The sequence below is a fragment of the Stegodyphus dumicola genome, chromosome 2, assembly GCF_044657685.1.
Source record: "Stegodyphus dumicola isolate Sdum_Otavi_A_Nest chromosome 2, ASM4465768v1".
NCBI classification, from domain to species: Eukaryota; Metazoa; Arthropoda; class Arachnida; order Araneae; family Eresidae; genus Stegodyphus; species Stegodyphus dumicola.
The window spans coordinates 177,876,355-177,901,797 of NC_140769.1; the positions used below are offsets into that span (position 1 = coordinate 177,876,355).

The following is a 25,443-nucleotide window of genomic DNA, read 5'->3' on the forward strand; positions in this document are numbered from 1 at the left end:
TATGAATCAAAATTATAGATTAAACTATAAACATTAATTCTTCCTCTCTATTCTAAAATCGTAATAACTTCTTTGCATTGCGTCATTTCTAGATCACTCTATGATCGGTGCAACTCCGATGACGTAATAATTAAGAACTGAAACTGTCGTTGTAAACCAAAACTTTTCTCTTCGCGTGCTACCATCTTTCATAACGACACACTTCAGCTTTTGCTCTCTACTGTGCTAAGATGTAATTTCGCTGGCTTGCTTTCTATCCCAACAATATCAAAAATGTAAATCTTCTGTGGAAAGGCACGACTAGAGTGCCAAGTGATTGTGGCCACAAATATCAATTGGAAATAAAAATGGAATTAAAACTGCCTTGACTGCCAAGTTCTTTAAATACTACGCAATCAAAATTCTTCTTCAATATGGATCTAATCACGCATCAACACTGCTCCGGCTTTTCCTTGTTTTGCTCTTACTATGACAATTAAGCTGGTAGGATAGTTTCCTGCAGCCTGAAACCTCAATGGAAAATTTAATTCAGCTCTTCAAATCATCGTTTTGTGATAAATCCAAGATAATGTGAAAGAAGTGAATCATCAAATTTGTTTTTTCAGTGTTTAAAAAATAACAGATCATTCTTCTGCCGTGGTGTTTTGCAAGTGCTTCAAAAGAATAATCATGCGTAGTGTTTACAGATTGAAAGTAATATCTCGATAAATTGAGAAGTTCGAATGCCTAGTGAAAAGGAAATCATCAGTGAATTACCGTGTAGGGATTCAGCATTACAGCGGGTTCAAGGTCGATCCGAGTTAGTGTTTGCAAGTATGTGCGACAGAAAATTATTTGCACTTCCGCTTTTTTAACAGCTCAAAAATTATTACATTCATGTGAATCTAGCTCAGGAACTAAATTATTCAATGTGCTGCGGATTCTATAGTTTTCATTTCAACTTTGGTTAAAATTTCTGCAATTTGTTTTGAGAAAATCTGAAATTCTTGTTCATTAATTTTTCTAATTTTTCATAATTATGTGAGAGCAAATTAAGTAACGAATTTTAAGCTATTTAAATTATTCATAGGGAAGGATATTAAGATAAGATTTTATGTTTTTGAAATTTTGTTGAGAATTTTGAATATGAGTTTTATAATTATTCTAAAAATGGAGTGGGTGTAAAAAAATAAGTGAAATTATTACAGATATGTAATATGAAGTTATGGTAAATGCATGTTAAAATTTATGGGTTATTGTGTGTTAAGTATAGTATGATGAGGGTGTACTGGTTCCTTCAACAGAGGCCTGTAATTACCTCTGTACAGTTGTTCCTTTCACCCTCTTCAAGTAAGATAATGTTGGAGGCTCTCATTTTATGAGTGTTTGTAATTTTTTTATATTATTATTATATTTTTTTATTATGGAATGTATTAGTGCAGTTCTCAAAGGCCAGTTACCTTAATGCAAGGAACGGAGGCCTTTTCAAGTAACTGTCTAGGCACCCTGGGCCACCAGTGCAGAGAACACACTGGTTAGCTCAAGAGGACAGCCCTATTAATGGATATGTTTGTTTAGAAGTATTGCGAGGCTTCCAGTTTGGTAAAATCAGGAATTGTAAATGAAAGATGATAACGGTGAAACCATAAATTCTGAAAATCTTAATCCTATTATTTGTGATGTTAAATTATAATTTATCAGTATGGAACTAAGTATCATAAATATTTATGTGCATTACATTTAATTATAAGAAATGATTATGTAAAAGTTTTTGTGATATTCTGTAATAACAAGAACCTTCCCTGATGAATTATGATTATGTGAACTCTCAAACAAAAAGACTTTTGGACTGAAATGTTGAAAAATTCAATAGGACTCTAAAAATTAAGAATCTATTTAAAACAAAACAAAAAAAATGATATTTATAAATAATACTTTACAGGATCAAAATTTTATTATTTATTTATATTTTTTTAAATTTGCTTGTGCTTTAACTCTTTTTCTTTAAAAAGGCTTCTCTGTCGCTACGCCTTTTTCTTTTTGAAGGGGGGAATATGTAAGATAAAAATATATGAATCAAAATTATAGATTAAACTATAAACATTAATTTTTCCTCTCTATTCTAAAATCGTAATAACTTCTTTGCATTGCGTCATTTCTAGATCACTCTATGATCGGCGCAACTCCGATGACGTAATAATTAAGAACTGAAACTGTCGTTGTAAACCAAAACTTTTCTCTTCGCGTGCTTCCATCTTTCATAACGACTCACTTCAGCTTTTGCTCTCTACTGTGCTAAGATGTAATTTCGCTGGCTTGCTTTCTATCCCAACAATATCAAAAATGTAAATCTTCTGTGGAAAGGCACGACTAAAGTGCCAAGTGATTGTGGTCACAAATATCAATTGGAAATAAAAATGGAATTAAAACTGCCTCGACTGCCAAGTTCTTTAAATACTACGCAATCAAAATTCTTCTTCAATATGGATCTAATCACGCATCGACACTGCTCCGGCTTTTCCTTGTTTTGCTCTTATTATGACATATATATATAAACAACTTTGATCTTATTAAATTAGTCATATTCAATTATAAATTTTTCTCTTAATTTAAAATGACACACACTTTAAATAAATTATAAAAGAAATAAAGACAAAAAAATTACAATAATCAAAATGCATTGCATTTTATTTTACATAGAACTACATATAGAAAAAATACAACACACTTTAAAAAACGGCAACTTTTTTAATGTCTTTAAACATGATTTAAAATACAAATGTCACTTAGCACTTTTGAAAAATAACTTTTTATTCTCCCTTATTTTATAAAATGTTATAACTGAAATTACAAAACTTCAAATGTTTCATCCACTTTCAGAAAACTATACTGCTGAAAGTTTATAAATATGCAGTGACTAATGATCCATCACTCAAAAGAAAAAATAATCAAATTTGGTCCCTGATTCTGTAAGTGCTCTGTGAACTTCATTTGACCGTCTACAGATAATCTGAATTTATCATACGTTTATTCTAACATATGATAAATTCCTTTGTAGCTGAGCCTATAGAAAGTAATATGATTTTTGAACACAGCTAAGGTACAGCTAAGCCTTCAGCTATGTATACCAGTATATACTGGTATACATAGCTGAAGGCTGATCCCAAACTCCAAATTAATTCAGAAATTATGCTGTTTGTGGTGTGAAATGAGGTACATGGGATGAAAACAAATAGATCACAATATTAGCTGTCTTTTAATGAGAAGTCACATACAGCACATAAAAAATCAAGAGACTAAATATGGACAGTTTCTCTTGTTTGATTACTGCACTTTTGGAAGCTTTAAGATAATTTAAACTAGATGAATCATTCCAAAACTTTCTATATATACACATCTAATTCTGTTTTTACATGATAAATATATTCCTAAAGAACATCAGGATAAAAAATGTATAAAAAGTATTTATGTTGAAAAAGACATATCTAAGGGGGGGGGAAGAAAACTAATTCCAGATTTAAAAAATCACCAAAAATAATTTTTAAAAAATTCTGAAACTTTGCTTTTAGCTTATTTTATTTCAACAAGTACATGTAAGAATATGTAACAAAAATGTAATACATTTGAAATGAAAAAAATCTGTTTTACATGTAACATGATTTTATTGATTTTTACGTTCTGACATGGTGCATACGAAGAAGACTGCCATCACTAGAAATGATCATCTTTTCTTAGTCTATTAATGAAACTCTTATTAAGCTTCAAGATTATTTGAACTAAATGAATCATTCCAAACCCCTCTTTATGTGCACATCTAATTCTGTTTTTACATGATAGATATGTTCCCAATGAATAAATATCAGGATAAAAAATGTATAATAAAGATTTATGTTAAAAAAGACATATCTAAGGAGTGAAAAAAGAAAAAATAATTCTAGATCTAAAAAAGCACCAAAAATAATTTTAAAAAACTTAAACTTTGCTTTCAGCTTATTATTTTATTTCAATAAATACATGTAAGAATATGTAATAAAAATGAAATACATTTGAAAAAGAAAAAGAAATCTAATAACATGATTTTATTGATTTAAGAAATAACATGATTTTATTGATTTAAGAAATAATATGATTTTATTGATTTTTATGCTCTGACAACAAACAGTGCATATGACTGCAAGAACACTGCCATCACTAGAAATGGAGTGGACACTGTCTTTTCTTACTCTATTAATGAAATTCTCATTAAATTAATTTTAGGGAAAACAAAAAATCATTTTCAAAAACTCTATACTTTAGTTATGTTTTCTGCAATGAATACTACCAATCATTCAACAAATAATTTTAGTGTACTCTTAAAAAAACTTAATAAAATGAATTGAAATTAACTCAATAAAAATCTACAGTATCATTAGCATGCTTACTTTGGCTCCCCCTACAACAACTTTATCTCCAATCTGGATACCAATAGATCTAAGAACTGCTTTACCTCCAATACTTCCATACTGTGGTTGATTCTGAAGTAAATGATTGGGAGTAGCAGATTCCAACAACTGGCGTAAAGAACTTATAACCTCTCTGAGATCAGGAGTATGTTGGTTTGAAGGAAAATCTGGAATGCATTCTGAAAACAACAATCAAAATGAAGTACCAGTTGTTATCATTGGAAAATCACAAGAGTGTAATTAATACTAGATCTCTTTCAGCACCACTCTTTAATTTTATATATAATGATATACTGTTATCACAAGTTACAAATTTATTATTATAAATATGAAATTCCTTCAATGAAAGCATATAATATTACGAGTATGATACTCCAGCTTTAGTTTCATCTACAACAACCTTATGCCAACCTCAATATTAACAATTCTGAATACTACTTAACTTACCATTGCTCTCATACTATGATTTTTTTGCACAAATATTGCAGGAATAGTAAATAACAAAATATTACAATTAAAAAATATAGGATAAAAAGCATATTCTCAAAAATACAACTATAATGACTTCATTCAAAAAGTTTCCTTATCTGAATCCCTTTGCAGTTTATGAATGCACAAACGTAACTAGAATCTATACCTGGTGATCAATTTTGATGCAGTTGTAAATTTTGCTGCTAGGTGGAGCATCCTATTTTTGGATATAGATGCATATTCCTAAATGCAATACACACATTTTGGAAAACCATTTTATTTTAGAATATCCCCTTATTCGTACATATCTGAACCCCCCATTCATTCCCACCTTACATGGAATACACACAAGTTAACCATACTACATAATGTTGCACTATGCAAATGATATGTAGAAAGAAGATTCACTGTGACAATATACTCAGTAGATGATTATTCAAGTGAGATTTTATTATTAAAAGTATCAAATATGAAAAGTGATTACTGGCTAATGAGATGCAGTAGTAATGAATGTAGGTTATTTTTTAAGCAAGATCCATTAGAAAACAATTTAAAATTCCATGCACATGTGAGAATGAGTACACATATAAGTTCCCTGCATTTCTAGTCTGCATGCTTTATAGTGAGATGTTAATATGTTTAAGAAAACTGACCACTCCACAAACTATCAAATTAATTGTAATGAAAATTTTCCACCCAAAAAACGTTCTTAATAAAGGTTGAAAAAATAAAAAACACAAAAGCAGAACCTTTACTGTGGCTAGTAATCACCATCCAAAGCTATGATCTTCTGCCAACATTTTGGTAGTTTTTCAAAGCCTTTGGCCTACAAACTTGGTGGACGTTGAGTCCAAAAACAGATTAACCTCATTTTGGATATCCTGTGCAGAATGGAAGATAGCACCAACAAGATGTAGCTGCGGTTGTGAAAAAAGGTAGAAGTCTGAAGGAATGTTGTCTAGGCTATATAGTGGGTGTGGCAAAAGATCCCATTCGAGTATGTACAGAGTCCAGCCAGTGAATGCAGACACATGTGGTCTTGCATTATCTTGATGGAACATTAGCTTTTTATGCCTGAATTCAGTCCACACTTTTTCCTTGATAGCAGCATCAACACGGACTAGCATTCCGCTGTACACCTTCCTGTCAAAGGTTTAACCTTTTTCCAAATACTTTTTGTGGATAACACCATAGCAATCCCACCAGATACAAAGCACAACCTTTTTCAAATTGTGCTGTGCACTCTGACGATGGGCTCACCGTGTGCAAACCAACCCCCTTTTCTGCCTGTGTTGTTGAAGTAAATTCATTTTTCATCACTAGTGTCAATCCAGTCCAGAATGTTGTCCTTGCATTGATATTTGAGCAGATTAGTGCAAGCCCGAACATGCCTATTCCTTGTCAGCTCAAGCAGCACCCAGCGATTGAGCTTCCACGTCAATTTTATGCGATTTTATCTTTCATTCTGCGATTAATGGACATAGCACTAATGTCTAACTCCTTAGCAAGCTCTTGAGTGGTAGCATACTGATCTTCTTAAAAAGTTCATGCAGGTGGGTCTCATCAACTTCAGTAGGCTGGTCAGAGCATTCTGCTTCTTGAATGTGTTACTGCTTGTTTTTGAACTTTCGGTATCAAGCCCTCACACTCATATGGTACAACATTAGTACATAAAGCTGTACACATGATTTGATGACATTATGCAGATGACTTTTTCCAACAAAACTCGAAGCAAATGATGGTTTTAATCTGGTAGTGTGATAATTCCATTTCAGACACTTTGTACTTAATGATAACAATATTTTTTTACAAATTCACAATGTTCTAAAGCAAGTCTCTTTCTTTCAAATGCCAAAAATCATTTGACAAAATACAGTCAAAAGTCGTTAATCCGGACTCGTCGGAACTTCGGCGATTCCGGATTATCGATTTTTCCGGATTATAGATCATCAGTTTAAATCCCATAAGATGGCATGCAGAAATTCTAAAATTAAAAATATGAAACCGTAATTTATGAAATAAAGAACAATTATGATCTAAAGGGTATCAAAATTTACAAAAAAAAAAAGGCTTAATATTTATTTGTTTACTTTATTAAACATTTCTTTCAATGTAAGTTGTTTAATTTGCTTCGTTTTATGTGATAATACTTTCTCTTTAATACTATAAACAGACATAATTTTTTGTTCACTTACAAAGTTCCGCTGTTCAAGTCCCGTTAATTGCTGTGCCGAGAATACCGACTAACTTGTCAATCGAAATTTTTTCGTTTTCACTAACCTCTCTGTCACATTCTTCATGTCTTTATCCATTTTTTGCATCAATTCCACTTTTTGTTTGATGGACATCGAAACATACCTTCGTTTTGTACGATCCTTTGGGAGCTTCAGAATCAAAAATTCTATTTGACATAATCGAAAGTTCAAGTTTACTTTTATAGTATTGCTCTTACAGTCTGCAAAAAATAATAAGCCGGATCCAATTCGAAAATTAAGGAACAACGCAATCATCAACATTAACTGAAATAGATAATTAGATAATTTTAGCTTACACCATCCGTTATACATAAAACGCGCACGCGAAAATGTATTCTGCGCTTGCGCACACGCAAATGCGCAGTCGTAAGAGGTCTTATGCGCACGCGTAAATGCCTGTGCGCATGTGTCAACGCGGCGCATGCACAGAAAGTTTTTAGCTTTGAGGTCCGTATTATAGATCATTCCGAATTATGGGTGTCCGAATTAACGACTTTTGACTGTATCATTAAACAAGCTAACATGAACTGTTTGCACAGACGATGTTTTGGTGGTGGGTAACTTACATTAAAACCCGATATAATCATTCATTTGCTTAACAGCAAAAAATGTGAAAGGAGTTGCTATTTATTACTTAGATGTGTGAAGTTATATAATGACAATGAAATGGGTGACAGTAAAATGGCCAAATGGGCGAGATAGTTGAAGAAATTTCAGAAAAATGTCCATTATAAATATTGCTTGCTGCCCATCTGTAAGCAATGATGATTAGGTGTAGGATGTTGAGATTCAAATTCATGCAGGTGGGAGATGTGAGCAAACAGCACAGTGAGATGAAAACTACTGATGGAGAAACAACTGCGATTAAACATAGTAATATCACTGGCAGCAAAGTTTTGTGAGGAAGGTATCCCCCAATTATTTTTAATTATAATAAATGTTTAAACAGATAAGGATAGTATGTAGAAAACTGCAGAAATAAATGTAAATATAGGAAATGGATGGTTTTTTTGAAATATTTTACTTCTTTTGCTTTTAAAGTAAACGCACTTTGCATAAAAAATAACCCATATACAGTCAAAAGTCTTTAATCCGGACTCGTCGGGACTTCGGCGATTCCGGATTATAGATCATCAGTTTAAATCTGGTAAGATGGCATGCAGAAATTATAAAATTAAAAATATGAAACCGTAATTTATAAAATAATGAGCAATTATGATCTAAAGGGTATCAAAATTTACAAAAAAAGAAGCTTAATATTTATTTATTTACTTTATTAAACATTTCTTTTAACGCGCGCATGCGTAAAGCATACCTTACGCATAGCCGAAATTAGAAAATTGCAACCAGAAAACTATTTGATTTGTATTCGTGATATTTATAATGACGAGGAATTTGATTTAAATCATATCAAAGACGGAGTACATCGAGATTAAATACTACATATAGTCGAGATTAAATACTACATTTAGTAAGGAATTATAAGCCGAATAAAATAAAAACATCTGCCCTGAAGATAACGATAGTGCTGACAGATCAACTTCCAGTTCATTGCCACCGCGAAGTCTCCCCCCCCCCCCGCGCAGAGCAGCGTGAAATTGATAAACAGATTTTGGAACGGTTAGATAAACAAAGGATATGGCTTTATCCATTTTTATGTAGCAGTTCGTTTTTTGTTTGATGGACATCGAAACATACTTTCGTTTTCTAGATCCTTTGGGAGCTCCAGCATCGGAAATTCTATTTGACATAATCGAAAGTTTAAGCGTACTTTTATAAAATTGCTCTTACAGTCTGCAAAAAATAATAGGCCGGATCCAATTCGAAGATTAAGGAACAACGCAATCATCAACATTAACTCAAATAGATAATTAGATAATTTTAGCTTATACCGTCCGTTATACATTTAACGCGCACGCGAAAACGTATTCTGCGCTTGCGCAAACGCATATGCGCAGTCGTAAATGTCTTGCGCGCACGCGTAAAACGCCTATGCGCATACGTCCACGCGGCGCATGCGCAGAAAGATTTTAGCTTTGAGGTCCGGATTATGGGTGTCCGAATTAATGACTTTTGACTGCACTTGATTGCTGACAGTGAGATTCTGGATTTCGGCCCCCATTAAAATTCAGATATTTACCTTTTAAAATTTAGAAGATAAGCAAACACAACACAATCAATGTAGATATTTAAAACAAATTTTCCAGTAAAATGTGAAGAAATTCCTCAGGAAATAATACTAAAAAAGTTATAAATTCATGTTGACAAGACTAAGTAAAATTATCTAAGAATACAAAATAATAATACTTCTTATTATACCTAAAGGTGTCCTTCCAGCAAAATCTTTCATAGTTACATCAGCACAATGCTCCAGTAACAATTTTGCTACTTCTGTACATAAATTAGTAGCAGCTATATGCAATGGAGAACCTCCATCAAATTCTCGACATTGGCTATTAATATCTAGAAAATAAATGAGACAAATGCAGAATACGCTTTACAGTCCTGATAATATATAAAAGTCTTTGCAGCAATTAAATACAATAGAACTACAATAGAAAAAAACACAAAACATATAATACTAAAATCTAATCTTAAAATTCATAATTGAAATGGAAAAAGTAATTCTCTTAAATTCAAGCTTGAGCAAAAATTCTTTCACGTTAACAAAATAAAAATGCAAAATTATGAACATAAATATAAATATTCCTTGCTTTTTCTGTACAGATACATATACGTCACATCCATAAAAGTTCTTATGTGGCCTTTATTTTTGTAACTGTTGGCTGCAAATATATACAGTACAAAGTCGAAAATCTGGACTCGCCGGGACTTCGACGATTCCAGATTTCTCATTTTTCTGGATATTAGATCATCAGTTTAAATTTAGTAAGATGGCATGTAGAAATGATAAAATTAAAAATATGAAATCGTGATTTAAGAAATAGTAAAGTATTTATGATCTGAAGAGTATCAAAATTTACAAAAAAAAAAAAAAAAAAAAAAAAAAAAAACACTTTATATTTATTTGTTTACTTTTATTAAACATTTCTTTCAATGTAAGTTGTTTAAGTTGCTGCTTTTTTTTTGTGTGTGTGCTAATACTTTCTCTTTAATTCTGTAGACAGACATAATCTCTTGTTTAGTTACATTGTAGAAGTCCTGTAACTGCTGTTTCGAGAATTCTGACTAACTTGTCAATCAAAATTTTCTCGTTTTCAGTAACTTCTCCGTCGCTTTCTTCACTATCGGTAGTGGTATTTTCTGCATCTAGCACCATATTACAGATTTCGCCATTCATTAATTAATTGCTAATTGAGAAGCATTGTCATCACAATGAAAAACTTCTTTAAATCATCTTCATTTATTACCGCTTCTCCACATTTCTTTACAAAATCCGTCAATTGGAAAATTTCACCTTTGTTTTGCGATATCCAAAAATCTTTAAAATTAGCGGCTATCATCATCAAATTTAGCTATCCTTCATTATACACATTTGGCTATGCATCATGAGCTTGGCAACTAACAACAAGTTGTTCCGTTAAATTTGATCTTGCTTCTATCGCACATTGAGACAATTAAGCCTGAATTGTATTAGTTATTTATTATCCTTATGTCTATTTCTTGCACATGCTTAAGGCTTATTAGAGTTCTGAATAAATAAATTCCCACATATACTTAAGCCTTATTGAGGGCTGGCGCTAGAAATCTTATCACCTAATGCAGGCTCTGTGGATCCTAAATTCTGCGACTCGGTGCGGCCATACGAGCCCTGGTGCTGGTTCTGGGTCTACGTGAATAACAAATCAGTTATTCTTAATTCAAATAGCCCTAAATGTAATCTTTGCATCTGTTAGTATCATCAACAAAATCTATTTTTAGCATATGGAAAGACATTTTTGGTAAATTTTTCCTCGTCAACATTTTTTAGAGCATTTAACTTAAATCTGTAATCATCGTCAAGCATAATGTCAACATAAAAGATTACCATACTCCTTTATTATTCAATTACTAACATACAAAAATTGTTTAGGCATCACTACATGAGTCATTACTTAAGTTGTCATGTTTTTATAAACATACAGTGATGAAAGGAAAGTATAATAAATAATGATTTGCCAAGTTGGTGTAAGATCAACGACATATCTATGTGGAATGTTTCGTTTGAGATGTGTGCCTAGGCAGATATGCAGCAACGGAGCTAAATTACTGATCATACAAATTTATGCTAAAAGAATTGTTTCTTCAATTAACAAGGTATTTTATTTAGTGTCCAAATGAAATTATGAATCGGGACTCTCCAGATGTATTATGCGCAGATAGGGGATCGAATGTGCATATGTAAAGCCTAGAGAAAAACGTTGTTAGTGGTTTTGAGGTCTGGATTTTAGATCATACCGGATAATGGACGTCTGGATTTCGGACTTCCAATTACAAAAATATTTTAGATGATGTAAATATTCATATTCTGGCATTTTTAAATTTTTAAATATTGAATCTAACATTTTATATGGTCTCCTGTTCTCTATAGTTATATTTAGTAAGAGTTTGCAGTCATATATGATGCCATTCAGATTTTTCACATTTACAGCACAGGCTAAGCTTATAATATAGTTCTCAACACATTCTTTCAAGCTTACATTTACAAGATTTGTTTGGAAATGAATTATAATTTCATATTAAAATGTTTATTCTTTACAGTTTTAGTTTTCTGATTCACTATGACTGAAAACAAAACAGAAAAAAAGGTCCTAAAAGAAAACTTTAATCTACACGATTTATGTGTGGGGGCTGGGATGAATAACCAGAATCACAGCCAAAGGTTCATTGTATTCAGGACTTACTATATGTATATATACATACACATACGCACAAGGGATTCCATAAATACTGGCACAGACTTTAACCCTCTGACCAGCCAGGTTTTTTTCACTGAGAAAGTACAATTTTCTAAAAATATTATAAGAAAAAATTATTTTACTGATTTTAATGTTAAAATTCTCCTGGGATTTTATACCTGGATTTGTGTATTTTAATATATTGACTCAGTTTCTTTGACATATTTCAATATGCACATATATATACATTCTTACACACATCACAAAAATTATTTTAGGCCGTAATATATATGGCCTTAAGAATTGCATGGCAACCTATTACCGGAAACGCCATGAGATAGTGGTACTAGAGGTACAAGCAATGAAGGGACATAAGACAGAGATTACCAGAAGTATTACTTGCTCATAAATATACATTGCAATAGATGATACCATTTACAAAAGATGTTTCCCCCATTACAAGCGATGCATGCATTACACTGATGGACCAAGGAGTAGTGGACATGGTCCAAAACACTCAGATTAGCTTGGATATCTGCAACAGTGCAGATAATTCTTACTACCAGATCATTTCAGGCTTGACAGATTTTTCATACATAATAGCTTTAAGTGTTCCCCAAAGAAAGAAATCCAGGTTGCTAAATCCACAGAGCATGAAGCCAAGGCAACTGGTCTACCACACTCGATCCATCATTGACCATATGGCATATTAAAATGTATTCGAACACATCTTCCATAATGGGGAGGTACCCCATAATGTTGAAACCACATGTTGTGTCTCACAGTTTTCGACAAAGGGTGAAGTAAGCCTGGTAGAAGTTATTTTAAAAGGATGAAATAATTTGATGATGACATCAAATTTCTCATCCTTTTGGATAACAGGTAAGGTCCAACTAAGCAGTCGCTGACCAAACTAGACCAAAAATTCAATGAGATGCGATGTTGGACATCACACAGCCTTATTCTATGGGACTTTGCATTAGCCCACAAATAAACACTGTGTTAGTTTAATTTCACATTTAAATACATCTCAGCAGCAAGCAAAACATAGCATGGAGAAAGAGCATCATGGGCACATTGGCAGAGATACCACAGTGCAAAACATTTATGTGCGTGTACATAGTAAATGTACTGTGAAAAATATATCTGTGAGGTGTAGTCATTGTGCCCTTTATAGATGACATGGGAATAAGGATTTACAAATTATGATGCACATTAAAAAATAAATGGTGATCTGATACATCTCTCTTTTGGAACCATTCTTGATACAGCTACTGATTGAGCTGCTCATGCATTTCCATCAACCAATCTATGCACTAAATGCATGTCTACCAATTTTCAGTTCGTATGCTCTTCCTAAGGTGACTAATGCTCAAATGATGAAAAATCAGATATTTCCTCTCCAGCATCCTCATAAAAAGCACTACCTAATGGCATATGAATGACGTTTACAGTCATGGAATTAATTCTTTTCATGTGCTCTACCTCCTGCTTTAAAGTCTGTAACAATATATATATATATATTGTTTTTGCAACAGTGTGTGTTTGCGCATATACACACACACACTCTGTTGCAAAAACATACATGCATCCAGAAAAATTTAAGCCACAACAACGAAACTCGGCAGTAATACTGTGTTCAGTGAATAAATGTGGTAATGCCACTCCTGGCAGCTATACAAGCTGATACTTGATTGGCCATGGAATCTATTAAGTTGCCAATGTCCCTTTGCAGTAGACTGTGCCATTTTTGGAACTTTTTTTAAAGTTTAATTTTGTCTACTATAATAACTTATTCTTTCAGTTTTTCAGACATCACAATATTTAATCAAATATATTTTTGATTAAATATTCTGTTGATTTGTATTCTCAATAATGCTTTTGTTTTATTTTGTTTAAACTGATGCATGCTAACATAGATTTATTTTTGCTAGAAAGCTTTATATATCTTCAATTTCATGTTCATTATGTGGAAAAGTATAAAAGATTAACTTTATTCATTTACTACATCTGGTTTCAAACACATATATATAGATATACATGTATACACAGAGACAGGTAGAGATAAAGAAACTGAAACTTATAAAACATATATGCATATTTGTTCATTAACCAAGAGAAATACACATACACAAGCAAATTATGAATTAATAATAAAGAGGTAAGATGTCAGGAAAATTATGAACAATTCAATAGCACTAAGAAAAATAAAAATGTCCTAAAATGCCATAATATTATAAAAAAAGTCAAATAATCTCTGTAATATGATAAATAATAGCCGTTCAGATATATGCTTATGGTAACACAGATATATTGCAATTGTTATACCTAAGCCTTTACTAGCTTTTAAAAGCAGTTCAACAACAGGTGCTACATCAAAATAAGCAGCATAATGTATAGCAGCCATGTCAGTCCAGCGACACCTAAGGTGGATATCAGCACCTTTGTCCAACAAAAAGCCAACAGTTCTGGTTGCAGCTGTAACATTTCCAACACCATTTGCTCCGGCCTTGCAAGCATAATGAAGCAAAGTCATATCAGTCAAACCATCTCTGTCATTAACATTGGCACCTCTCTTCAAAACCTAGATTTAAAAAAAAAAAAAAAAAGATAAGTTTACTTAAATAATTAATCACATAAAATCTGATGCCTCCTTGCATGGGCAATGCAGCCACATTTTAATCAGCAGTGGCTTTTTTTTCGGGGGGGGGGAGGGTTGGTGTTTTAGCAAAAGTTATAGAAATCGTAAAATAAGGCTGCTATCTTTTATCTCATTAGCAAGAATTTACTCATTTAGGTTAATTTTCATGAATTCAATAACAACTTTCATTTGCCTACATTAATTTTAATTTTAGCCTTACACTTTAAGAGGCTGTTCCTTTCACTTTCTCTCACTCTCATAAAAAGTTTTATCTGGTTGATCTAATCTAATTCATCTAATTATTTTACATGTGTGGTATTTATCTATACTTTCCTGTCAATCATGTATGCTGGCAGAGATCCCACTGAACATATAACAGTTAAAACAGTAACAAAATGATAATCATCTTTGCGAAGTCAGTGCCACATAAATTTGTTTAAATATGAATCTAACAGTAATGAGAAGTTCCATGTGTTTTTTATTTTACCATTTTTCCAATCCCATAGTCTTTCAACGTTTTGAACATGCACACTAGTTGTGTGCTACAACCTCGCACTAATCCATTATTGGTGCTTAATCACATTATTTGCGGGAAAGTACATAAGTATCACATGTGATCCCAATACGATGCCTCAGCAATAAATTTTAATTCTGAAAAGTGAAAATATTCTTTGGAAAACACATTTGGTAGCCAACTGGCTGAAGCTGTTCCATCACTTAGTTCCCATGACTGCATAATTTACCAAATTTGCTTCTCTTTCTTAGGAAAATATCTTAAATCATACATATGCAATTTTTCCTACAATTTGACAAGAAACTTATCACCAGAATCTCATTGACTGTTGCAGCTATGTGCAAAATGTCTGGTATGTTATAGAACATAGATCAATCTTTAAATCAACATTATGAGAGCCTATTTTGGTTGATCTCTTTTGAGAAGCTCTCATGATTAACCCTAAAAGAAACTTCTTAGCCCATCTTATCAATCTAGCCTTTTTGCCCTGACTGTTCAATTTTCACCATGCATTGTTGAGTAATACATACTTATTTAGGCGTTATCTTAAAGCTTTTCTGATTTATTTTGGATATATCTAAGTAATCATATATGAAGATAAAACATATTTGTAATAATGTAAAAAATTTATTTTTTATAGTTAATATACTAGCAACACAGACAATATACTACAGAGAATATCGTATTTCCATGTAGGGTACAAAATGTATTTGTTTAATTATTTAAGCAGACACTATAACAGGTAATAAAATCTTTTTCACTTAAAACTCTGACTTCAGGAACAAAATTCATAAAAACAGAGAATTTGATTCACATGAAATTATGAATGAAATTATAAACTGGAAATGGAATCACAAATTGTCAGAAAAACAGCAGCTGCCAACAAAATGTCAATGTTGTTCCCACGCACATTCAAGATAAAAGAACAATCCTCCCTCCTTTACAGGAGAGACACCCATTGATGATAGAGAATCTATTAAATGACATAATAACAAACAATTTTTACAGGGGATACCATTAGAAAATTTTAATGAAAATTTGGTTAAAAAAATCCACATATTTGCTATGCAGTGGACCACACAAAGATGAGAAATTCACATGTATGATCCTCCAACAGGTCACAGTGTTCTATCTGTTACAAGCTACGAGATGACAGGCTCCGACTTTGCAAAAGCAATAGTTCATTCAGTTATGGCTCCACTTGACAAGAATCCTAACTTCACGATCACTTTTAAGAGATTTTAGTGATGTGCATTGTGTCTGTCAACCAAAGCCTTTTGATTTCAAGGAGGCTAACGGACCAGTGATTTTGTCGTTCCTCTTATATCATTCCAACAATAATATGCAACCTTATCAAATGCAATCAACAACAGTTAGCACATAGAATTGTGGCATACTGACATCATCCCAGTGGTCTGACAACACAGAGCCCTGACAAATGCATTAATGAATTAAACTATCAGCAACTATTCTGATAGCTAAACTATAATTCCTTCCACAGAGCTTCAATAACTCTTTCGACTTACCTGCATAGTGATACCACTTGCTACTTAGAAACACATTTTATAAAGCCTCTTATATTTCAGAGGATAATAAAGAAAATCCAGAGGAAGTCTCAAATCAGTCTTCTGCAACCAACTCCCAGACAGACTACTGAAAATCCATTATGCCGGATGAACAGCCTTTCAGTCTTCGCTAGATAATCCAAAAAAAAAAAAAAAGACATCCATCTCTTCTAAAGGTGTTATCCAATACCGAAGAATGAAATCTTACTTCTGGCAGTGTTATGATTTTGTAACAACAGTGCGATTACACATACAGTAGTGTGTATTCAGCAATTTGTGTGCTCCATATTTAATTGTGCATCTTAAAAAATTTGCTGCAAGCGGCCACTAGATGAAAAAGAAAACAAGGAGGTATATTTACTGCCTTGCTTCACCAGATTTTGTCCTGATTATAATGATAGACACTATTTCCTCAAGGATGAAAGGAAACACACTTGTGAATTTCTTCCCATTTTCTTCCCGAAGCAACCCTGCTTTGGAAAATAATGGAATCAACAGCAGTATGAAATTGTGACAGATCAGATTCACAGAGTACCTCTGAAAATATTTCCCATTTGAAAATCAAATATTGCTTTATGGCTCAGACAATGTGAAATCGAATTTCATCTAGTTGGCATTAACAGAAATAATAGGAAATTTTCTAATACTGTAACAAATTTATATACATCAACTTCAACAGGTCTTAAACATATTTTAACACTCCCTGAAAATGACAAATATCTAACTTGATCTAAAGAGTTGAGTTTCAAGATTCCAAAGCACAGCAAATCCGCAAACTGTTATCGAATTTACAATTACAAACAAACAAAAAAAAATAAATAAAATAAAAAAAAATAATAAAAAAAAAAAAATAAAAATAAAAATAAAAATAAATAATAAAAAAAATAAAAAGAAGTTTCTTCTTGAAACAAATAAAATAATTACCGCCAAAAAAGAAATATATATAGGATTACTTGCAGATACAAAGATTTCCTTTCAATATGTAAGCAATTTTATCAGCTTCTTATGCAGATTTAATCGTCTAAACAAAATAGCAGATAAAGTTTTGGGAAGTCACAAATAACAAACAACGAACTATTGGCAAAATAAAGAGTTATCTGTCACGTTGGATATTCCTTTTACCATCAAAAGTTCAAAGCTGATGCTCATAAATATATTTCTACATGATCTTTACAGTCAGAAAACTAAATTTGGCTGCTCTTGCAAAACAAGTTATGATTGCTGGAATAACAGCAAACACTTCCAACAGATTACACGTACACAACAAACATACAAACTCGAAATTTCTTGTTGATACAGGTAGTGATATTTCCTGTGTTCCTGTAGCAAGAGGAAAACATGTCAGTGCTACTGCTGAAGAGCTATCTACAGCAAATAATACTGAAATTAAAAGTATGTCATTAAGCCATATGACAGAAAATTATGGGCAATCTCTGCATCTGTTTATAAATTTAGACAGATACTAGAGGGACACAAATTTACAGTATTTACTAATCACAAATAAATTTAGATAGATGTTAGAGGGGCACAAACTTACAGTATTTACCAATCACAAACCTCTAATATTTACTTTCAAAGAAAAACCTGAAAAATGCTCCCATGTCAAAATTGTCAACCAGACTTTATTTCGCAATTCTCAACTGATATCCAATACTAAAAAGAACTGATAATATTGTTGCTGACACATTACTTCACATTCACGAAATTAAAATTATTGGTCTTATTGATTATAAAGAAATTACTAAAGCACAAGCAACAGATGATGAGATGAAAGAAATATTAAATACTAATAATTCTTTATAAATAAAAAAGTTAAACTTACAAAGTCGGAAACAGAATTATACTGCAACATATCTATTGGCATTGCAAGATCTTATATTTCCAAGGCATTCAGAAAACTGTATTTTAATTGCATATATAATTTAGCTCATCCTGCTATTTGAATGATACCAAAATTAGTTCACATGCAGTATTTGTGGTCAAATATCAACAAAGAGTTGTTAACTAAGCAAAACAGAGTATTTCATGTCAAAAAACTAAAATAAACAAACATACTTGAGCAGTTTCCCAATCATTTCATGAAACGGTTAGAGTTGATTTTTTATCGCGAATTTATTGTTTCATTTATCGCCAAGTTGTTGTTTCGTTTATCACCAAGTTGTTGTATCATTTACGGTAACCTGAGTAGTTGAATGTTATGGAAACCCTATTATGACATAATCGTTTGCATTATTCTGGGAAATTTTGAATCATGGGATGTTTTGCAAAGGCTTTTGTGGTGTGTGTTGCTTAGGAAGTACATTGCTTGTTTCATTGTTTAGACGGTACAATGGCTGAATGTAGTAGGGTTAATTTGAAGTTTCTGTATGATTTGGAACGAAAGGGAAAAAGTGCATTAATTGAGTGAATTAATTGTGTAAATGAAGATTTACTCAGTATCCATATTCTGAAACTACATAGTATATTTTTGACTCTTATTTTTGTGAATTTCTGTGGTGACACTGATATACGGATTGTAGTTCAGATAATTTTAGGAAGTTTTTGGATGCTGTTAAGGAATTTTGTATGCCACAGACTGAAGACGAATAAATTTCTAAATAAGGTAAGGGGATTTTCGCTTTGTGTAGTGCTAAAATACATAACAGGTTTTTCCTTTTTTGTATTATTTTATCGTTTGGTTTAAAATGTAGTTTATTGTGATTATGTAGTTTTTCTTTGCCTCTACTGTAGAATTGGGTGCTCTTTTGACTTTTTAAGTGAAAATATATCGATGTGTACATGGACAAACTCAAGGGAGTGCGTAAAGCATAGTTTGCAGAATTCGGGGATTTTTTTTAAGTGAAAATAGGTTGATGTGTACGTCAATAAAGTCAAGGAGTGCACAATGCCATTTTTGTGAAATTTGAGGATTTTTTTTTAAGTGAAAATAGGTCGATGTGTACATGGATATCGATTGTGCAATTCTTTGACTTGTTATTTCGGCTTGTGTAACAGCAAATTTTTTGCCAAAAATCGCCGCTACGCAGGCCAAAATAACAAGTCAAAGCATTGCACAACTCGGTATCCATGTATTGCCAAAAATTACCAAGTTTCACCAAGGGGTACACTAAAATATACATTTACCCATGAAATTTTTTTGCAATTTCAACATATTCAAGTGATTCATTCTATGCAATCTCATCAGCCCAATTCCACCTTCAAATGGATTTACATATTGTTTAACACTTATCAGTTTGTTCACTTTTTTAGATGGACAGAAGCTATCCACATCATCGATATCCCAGCTACAGCAGTAGCGAAGGCTTTCTACACAAACTAGATCTCTCACTTTGTTGTTCCAGCTACTATTGACCGATCAAGGCGATTAATTCAAGGCTTGTTTATTTTAAGATTCTAACAAAAATCCTAGGTGTACAACAAATATGCACAACTGCCTATCATTCTCAAAGCAATGGCTTAATTGAAGAATTTCACCGCCCTTTAAAATCTGCATTAATGTATCAAAATTAAAAAATGGACAGATATTTTATCAAATGTGCTACCTGAGCTCAGAACAGCTCTCAAAGAAAGCATCAGTTCCACTCCCATTCAGCTTGTGTATGGAACTACAATTAAGTTCTGGTTGATTTTTTGACACATCAGATGCTGAAATGATCCTGCTGAATATGTCAAACAACTCTGAAGCTGCACACAATAGCTTGAATCAAAACCAACTAGATCACGTGCAAGAAAAGCAATGTTTATTCACAAACATCTAAAAAAAATATTCACATGTGTTTGTGCAATGTGATGCCGTCTGAAGGACACTACAACCACCTTATGACAACTCTTTTAAAGTGCTCAAATATGCTGCTAAAATTTTTAAATTATCCATTCGTGAAAAAAAAAAAAATTGTCTCAACTTACCATGCGAAACCAATACTTATGTTTAATACAGATATGGATACTTGCTCTCCTGATACTGTACAATACAGATCTGCAAATACACCACACCAAATATTTGTCAAACTCATTCTGGGCGACAAGTGCATTTTCCTGATTTTTACAGCAACCAAGCCTGAATTTCCAAACTAGCAAATTATGAAAGTTAATAGCAACTTCTTTTTTTCCCTTATTGCTACTCTGAACCGCGGATATGGGGATACAACTATATGCAATGAATATGAAAATTAAGCACTCATATCATTATAAAAATCTCAGGTAAAGTAAACAAATGAAAACTATTTTATACACAAAGCATAATGATATAAAAATTTCAAAAAACTTTATGCAATAAAGCTTTTTTAGGTTAAAAAAAAGTCACACTACACAAGTTTGTATTTATTTTAAACATTTTACTTCTTAATTTCCTGTGTGAGTTTTATAGGAACTGTCTTAGTTTTACCCAGTCTTCTATTTCATGCTCGATTATAAATTCTTTTAAAGTTTTAAAACTGGTGGTACATAAGGAAACAAAGTATTTTTAACAAATAAATTAAAAAATCTCCTAAAGAAAAAGAACAATTGATAGAAATTTCCTGTGATCAAACTCTAACTGAAGATTAAAAAAAAAAAAAAAAAAAAAAAAACTTTTTAACTTTCTGCTGAAGCAAAAAGAAAAAGAAAATATTATATAAAGGCTTTTCAAATAAAGTATTAAATTTTTATTGCCTTTTTCTACAACCTATTTGTGTGAACAAGGATTTTTCGCCCATGTCATATTGGAAAATAAATACAGAACAAAATTAAAAGGTTAAAGCTAAGTGAAATAAGATCAGACATAACGAAATTGATCTCTCTTAAACAGGCCTAAATTTTGCACTAATTTTAAAGTATTATAACTTAAATTTTAATAATTAAAATGGTAAACAATCTAATATTTTTAATGTGTGCATATTTAATACAAATAGCCAATAGGTTGTGCAAATGGCAAAATATATTTTTTAAATATTTCTATTGTGAAATTGAAAAAAAAAAAAATTATTGTAAAATGTAGTGGTGGTACGAAAATTTTTCAATTTTTGTTTAGATAGTACACCAGGGGTGTTTGTGGGACCCCCAAAAATCCCCTGAAACTTTTACGGACTTACTACCGACATTTTGGAGTTTCGAGAAGGGGGGGGGGAGAAATGAAAAATTACAATTATGAAGTATTAAATGACCTAATTATAAAATTACTTTTCTTGCAAAATTAATAACCATAAATTTTCAAACATATAAACTACAACATTTTATGTAAATATTTTAAATCACCTGAATTAATTCTTTAAACAAAAATTATCTAATTTCTGCTGCTTTTTTTTTTTTATTTTCTGATGTTTGTGGGCTTGTTTTTCTTTTGTGGTGAACTTCATAATTGCAGGAAGGTTGACTTTTATTTTCCTCATTTACAGTTGAAGAAATTTCCTCGAGAACTGCACATGCAGAGGTAGAAGCAGTTTGCTTTTCTGCTAATGTAGAAGGTTTTTCAGAGACTTTTATAGGTGACTCATCTGAAATACATGTTTTTAAGTCCTCTTGATATGTTTTCCAACTTCTGTTCATATTCAGTAAGAGATCTTTGTGAATTGGATCAGTCATTGGATTTTTTGAGCCATATTTTTCACATGAGGTTTCTTTAGAAGCCATTAAATCCTATTTAATAGTCTGCACTGCATCTAAGGAATCAATCTTAAGAGAGGTTCTATAGTCAGTGACAAGTGTATCCATTAAGTTGAATGCACTTTCCACTAATAGGCCATGGAAGCAGCTAAGGCAGGCTTTGACCAATTTAGCCAATGTAGGATACTTATAATCATTTGTGAAATCATCTTTTAAATTAAAAACTTTAGACCAATATTTATCAATTGTACACTTGACTTGATTTCCACTTTCATCAGATGTGTAGAGCATTTCTTTGGTGATATCAATATCACTCTGGTATAACGTTATTTCAGCTTCTACTTTTGACTTTTCATTATCACTAAAAATATGGGACATAAAAGATGATAATTTTTCAAAAGCTAATATTGTACTGGTTTTACCTCTTAGCTCTGGATCTAATGCTGTAAAACTAATTAGATATGAATTTTTAAGGGGTAATTTCTGTTTCATATGCTGTGCTGTATTAGTACAAGCTTTCATCAGAGAAATTTGGAATTCTTTTGCTATTGGATGATTTTTTGATAATTTCTTCAGGAGAGTGGAAGCTTCTACACCAGTAAATATTACTTTGCTAGGTAGATGGAATTCTGGATTGACATCAACCTTTAATAAATCATTATAAGATGCGCACTCTATATTTTCTGGCTTCATAAAAAAAGAGAAAAATTTTGCCATCAATTTATAAATACTGGAATGTATTAAATGAAGCATTGGTTTTTTTTGTTTCAAATAATTTAATATATGCGTTGAACTCTGGTAATACTGCTGAATATAATGCCATATGCAATAAAAGTTTTGTTTTGCATAACAAATAACCCATTTAGTATTCTTTTTTTACGAGCTAAAGCATCCTTTGTGAGTTGTTGGGAATGCAAGCAAGAATACACCCCTTCAACAATTTTTTTCTGAGCTGCAGAAATATTTCTTTTATTGTATACAGTTTCAACATAAGAAAAATAATCCCCTTTATCAGTTTTATCCAAGTAGTGAAAATAAAATGCAATAAGAGCATGCCACAGATCTTTGATTCTTTCTAAAACACATAAAATGTACACCCACCTATGGTCTGGTCTCTTCAAGGGCTTAAGTTTTTTAATGGCAAGGGATTCCCAGATTTTGAAAAAATTTTCTCTTTTACTGCAGCTTTTCATATCAAAATAGATGTCATCAAACAAATCTTCTAAGTATCTATCAAAACATGAAGCAAATTTTTTTGCACAGTTATTAGCTGTGTGACATGTGTCACCATCAATATCTAATAAGTGGGGTGCTTTGTTTGATCGTAGTCTGGTTTCAAAACCCTTTGTTTTCCACGCATGGTGTTACATGAGTCCATTAATACACTAATTCAGTTTGCCCATGGAATATTATTATCTTCAATAGTATTAACAACTGCTTTAAAAACAGCTTCTGAATTGCAAGATTCCATCTTTAGAGATGCAAAATGATGAACTACAACTTCATTTTGATTGTTGTCATAAAACTGCACCAATATTGCCAGTATACTTTCTTGAGCATTGCTAGTACTTTCATCCAAATTTAGAGAAAATGGTGTCTCCTTTAAAGTTTTAATGATATTTTCCTTAATAGTTTTTGCGAGCCCATATTTCATCTTATAACATGCAGTAGTCCTGGACATTTCCAACGAGTTTAGTGCCGTCTGATCGCAGAGTTCAATTAAATTGGGAGCTACATTGAAAGAAAGAGAATTCTCGGCGATAAATGAATTTATTAATACCTCCTGGCGTGCTTTTCTTGTCACTATATCCAATGGCTGAGCATCAGTCTACAGTAAGTCATCAGTATTTTTTGAATTAGCATAATTACTTAAAGTCATTGAATGTCTAATGCACTTTGAATATTTTATGTGCGTCACAGTTTTAGAATGATTTGTGAAAGCCTTGAATCCTTCCCCACCATACTTCAGCAGCGAGTTACAAAAAACACAATATGCTTGTCCAGCAACATTTATTTTCTTGCACCATGTGCCGATGGTATCCCCATTACCATCTCTCCGTTCAATCCAATTCCACCTAAAGGCATTCCGGACACCTTCTTCTAATTGTATAATATCACTATTTATATCGAGAAATTTCACAGTGAAATTCTCTTGCGTACATAAATAAAAAAATATTTCAATAAACGAAACGAAAAATTTACACGTGCATCAATAAATGAAACGAAAATTTTACACAGCGGAGAAAAAAAGTTGAGAAGCGATCAATGACAAATAGATAATAAGGCAAAAAATCCCCCTTCTCTACTTATTGGCGCTACGCCAGGAGAGATAAGACCTTTGAACCCAGAGTCACGTGATCGCACATCTGGTCGAACGAAGTCTCTCCCTGCCGCGCCTACTTGCCGAAAAGAATCTAGAAGAGAATGTCCGAGAACCGGGGGAATGAGTCATAACTCGCAATAAGGAAAGAACAAAAAAGAAGTTTTTTCCCCCTTTTCACGCATTATCACTGCCTTTGGAGAAAGAAAGGAAAAGTTTTCACCACACACACTGACCTTGCATTTTTTGGTTTCAAAGCAAACAAAATTACCCAGATCAAAATATATAATTCATTATTATTCCTACTTCCTTTTGAACGACGATACCCGGAAATTGAACGACGATCCCCGGAATTTCCGGGTATCAAAGTTCAAATCCCCGGAATTCTGGGGTTTCCCCGGAGCACAAACACCTCTGGTACACACTAGTCAAAAGGTTGAGAACCGCTGCTCTATATACAAAAAATGATGCAAAATTTTCAAAACCTTGAGCTAAAAAAATCTGGGGGGATATATGAGTAAATATGTTGTATGTCCGAATATAAAAATTGCTAAAATTATATTGTTACAGATTTGGTATTTAAATAGCTAATGTTAGTTGAATTGTAAATTAAATGGTTTTATTTCCCACACAGTGTAGCGCGTGACGAATATTAAAAGAAAGCAAAGCCGGAAAATTGAAAATACAAGAGCGCGTGCATTTAACATTTAATAAATATCTCTTTTTGATTTCGAGAAAGTTCCAGAAAGTTTTCACGCACAATTTAAAAATCTTATAAAAAGGAGTAAAACCTCTCAATTTAGTTAGTTACTTAGTGTTGTTATTTTAAGAGTTTGTT

The 25,443-nt window shown here is 32.2% G+C and overlaps 1 protein-coding gene across 1 annotated transcript in view; it reads right to left on the bottom strand.

The window, feature by feature from the left end:
- LOC118183787 (CAP-Gly domain-containing linker protein 4-like) overlaps positions 1–25,443 on the bottom strand; it is a 74,276-nt gene that overhangs the window by 39,061 nt on the left and 9,772 nt on the right. Inside the window, exons 3-5 of the mRNA XM_035353388.2 lie at positions 14,314–14,569; positions 9,467–9,610; positions 4,401–4,600 (exon numbers count right to left, since the gene is read on the bottom strand). Coding sequence (XP_035209279.1) covers positions 4,401–4,600; positions 9,467–9,610; positions 14,314–14,569 — 600 coding nt within the window. The remainder of the gene's footprint in view (positions 1–4,400; positions 4,601–9,466; positions 9,611–14,313; positions 14,570–25,443) is intronic.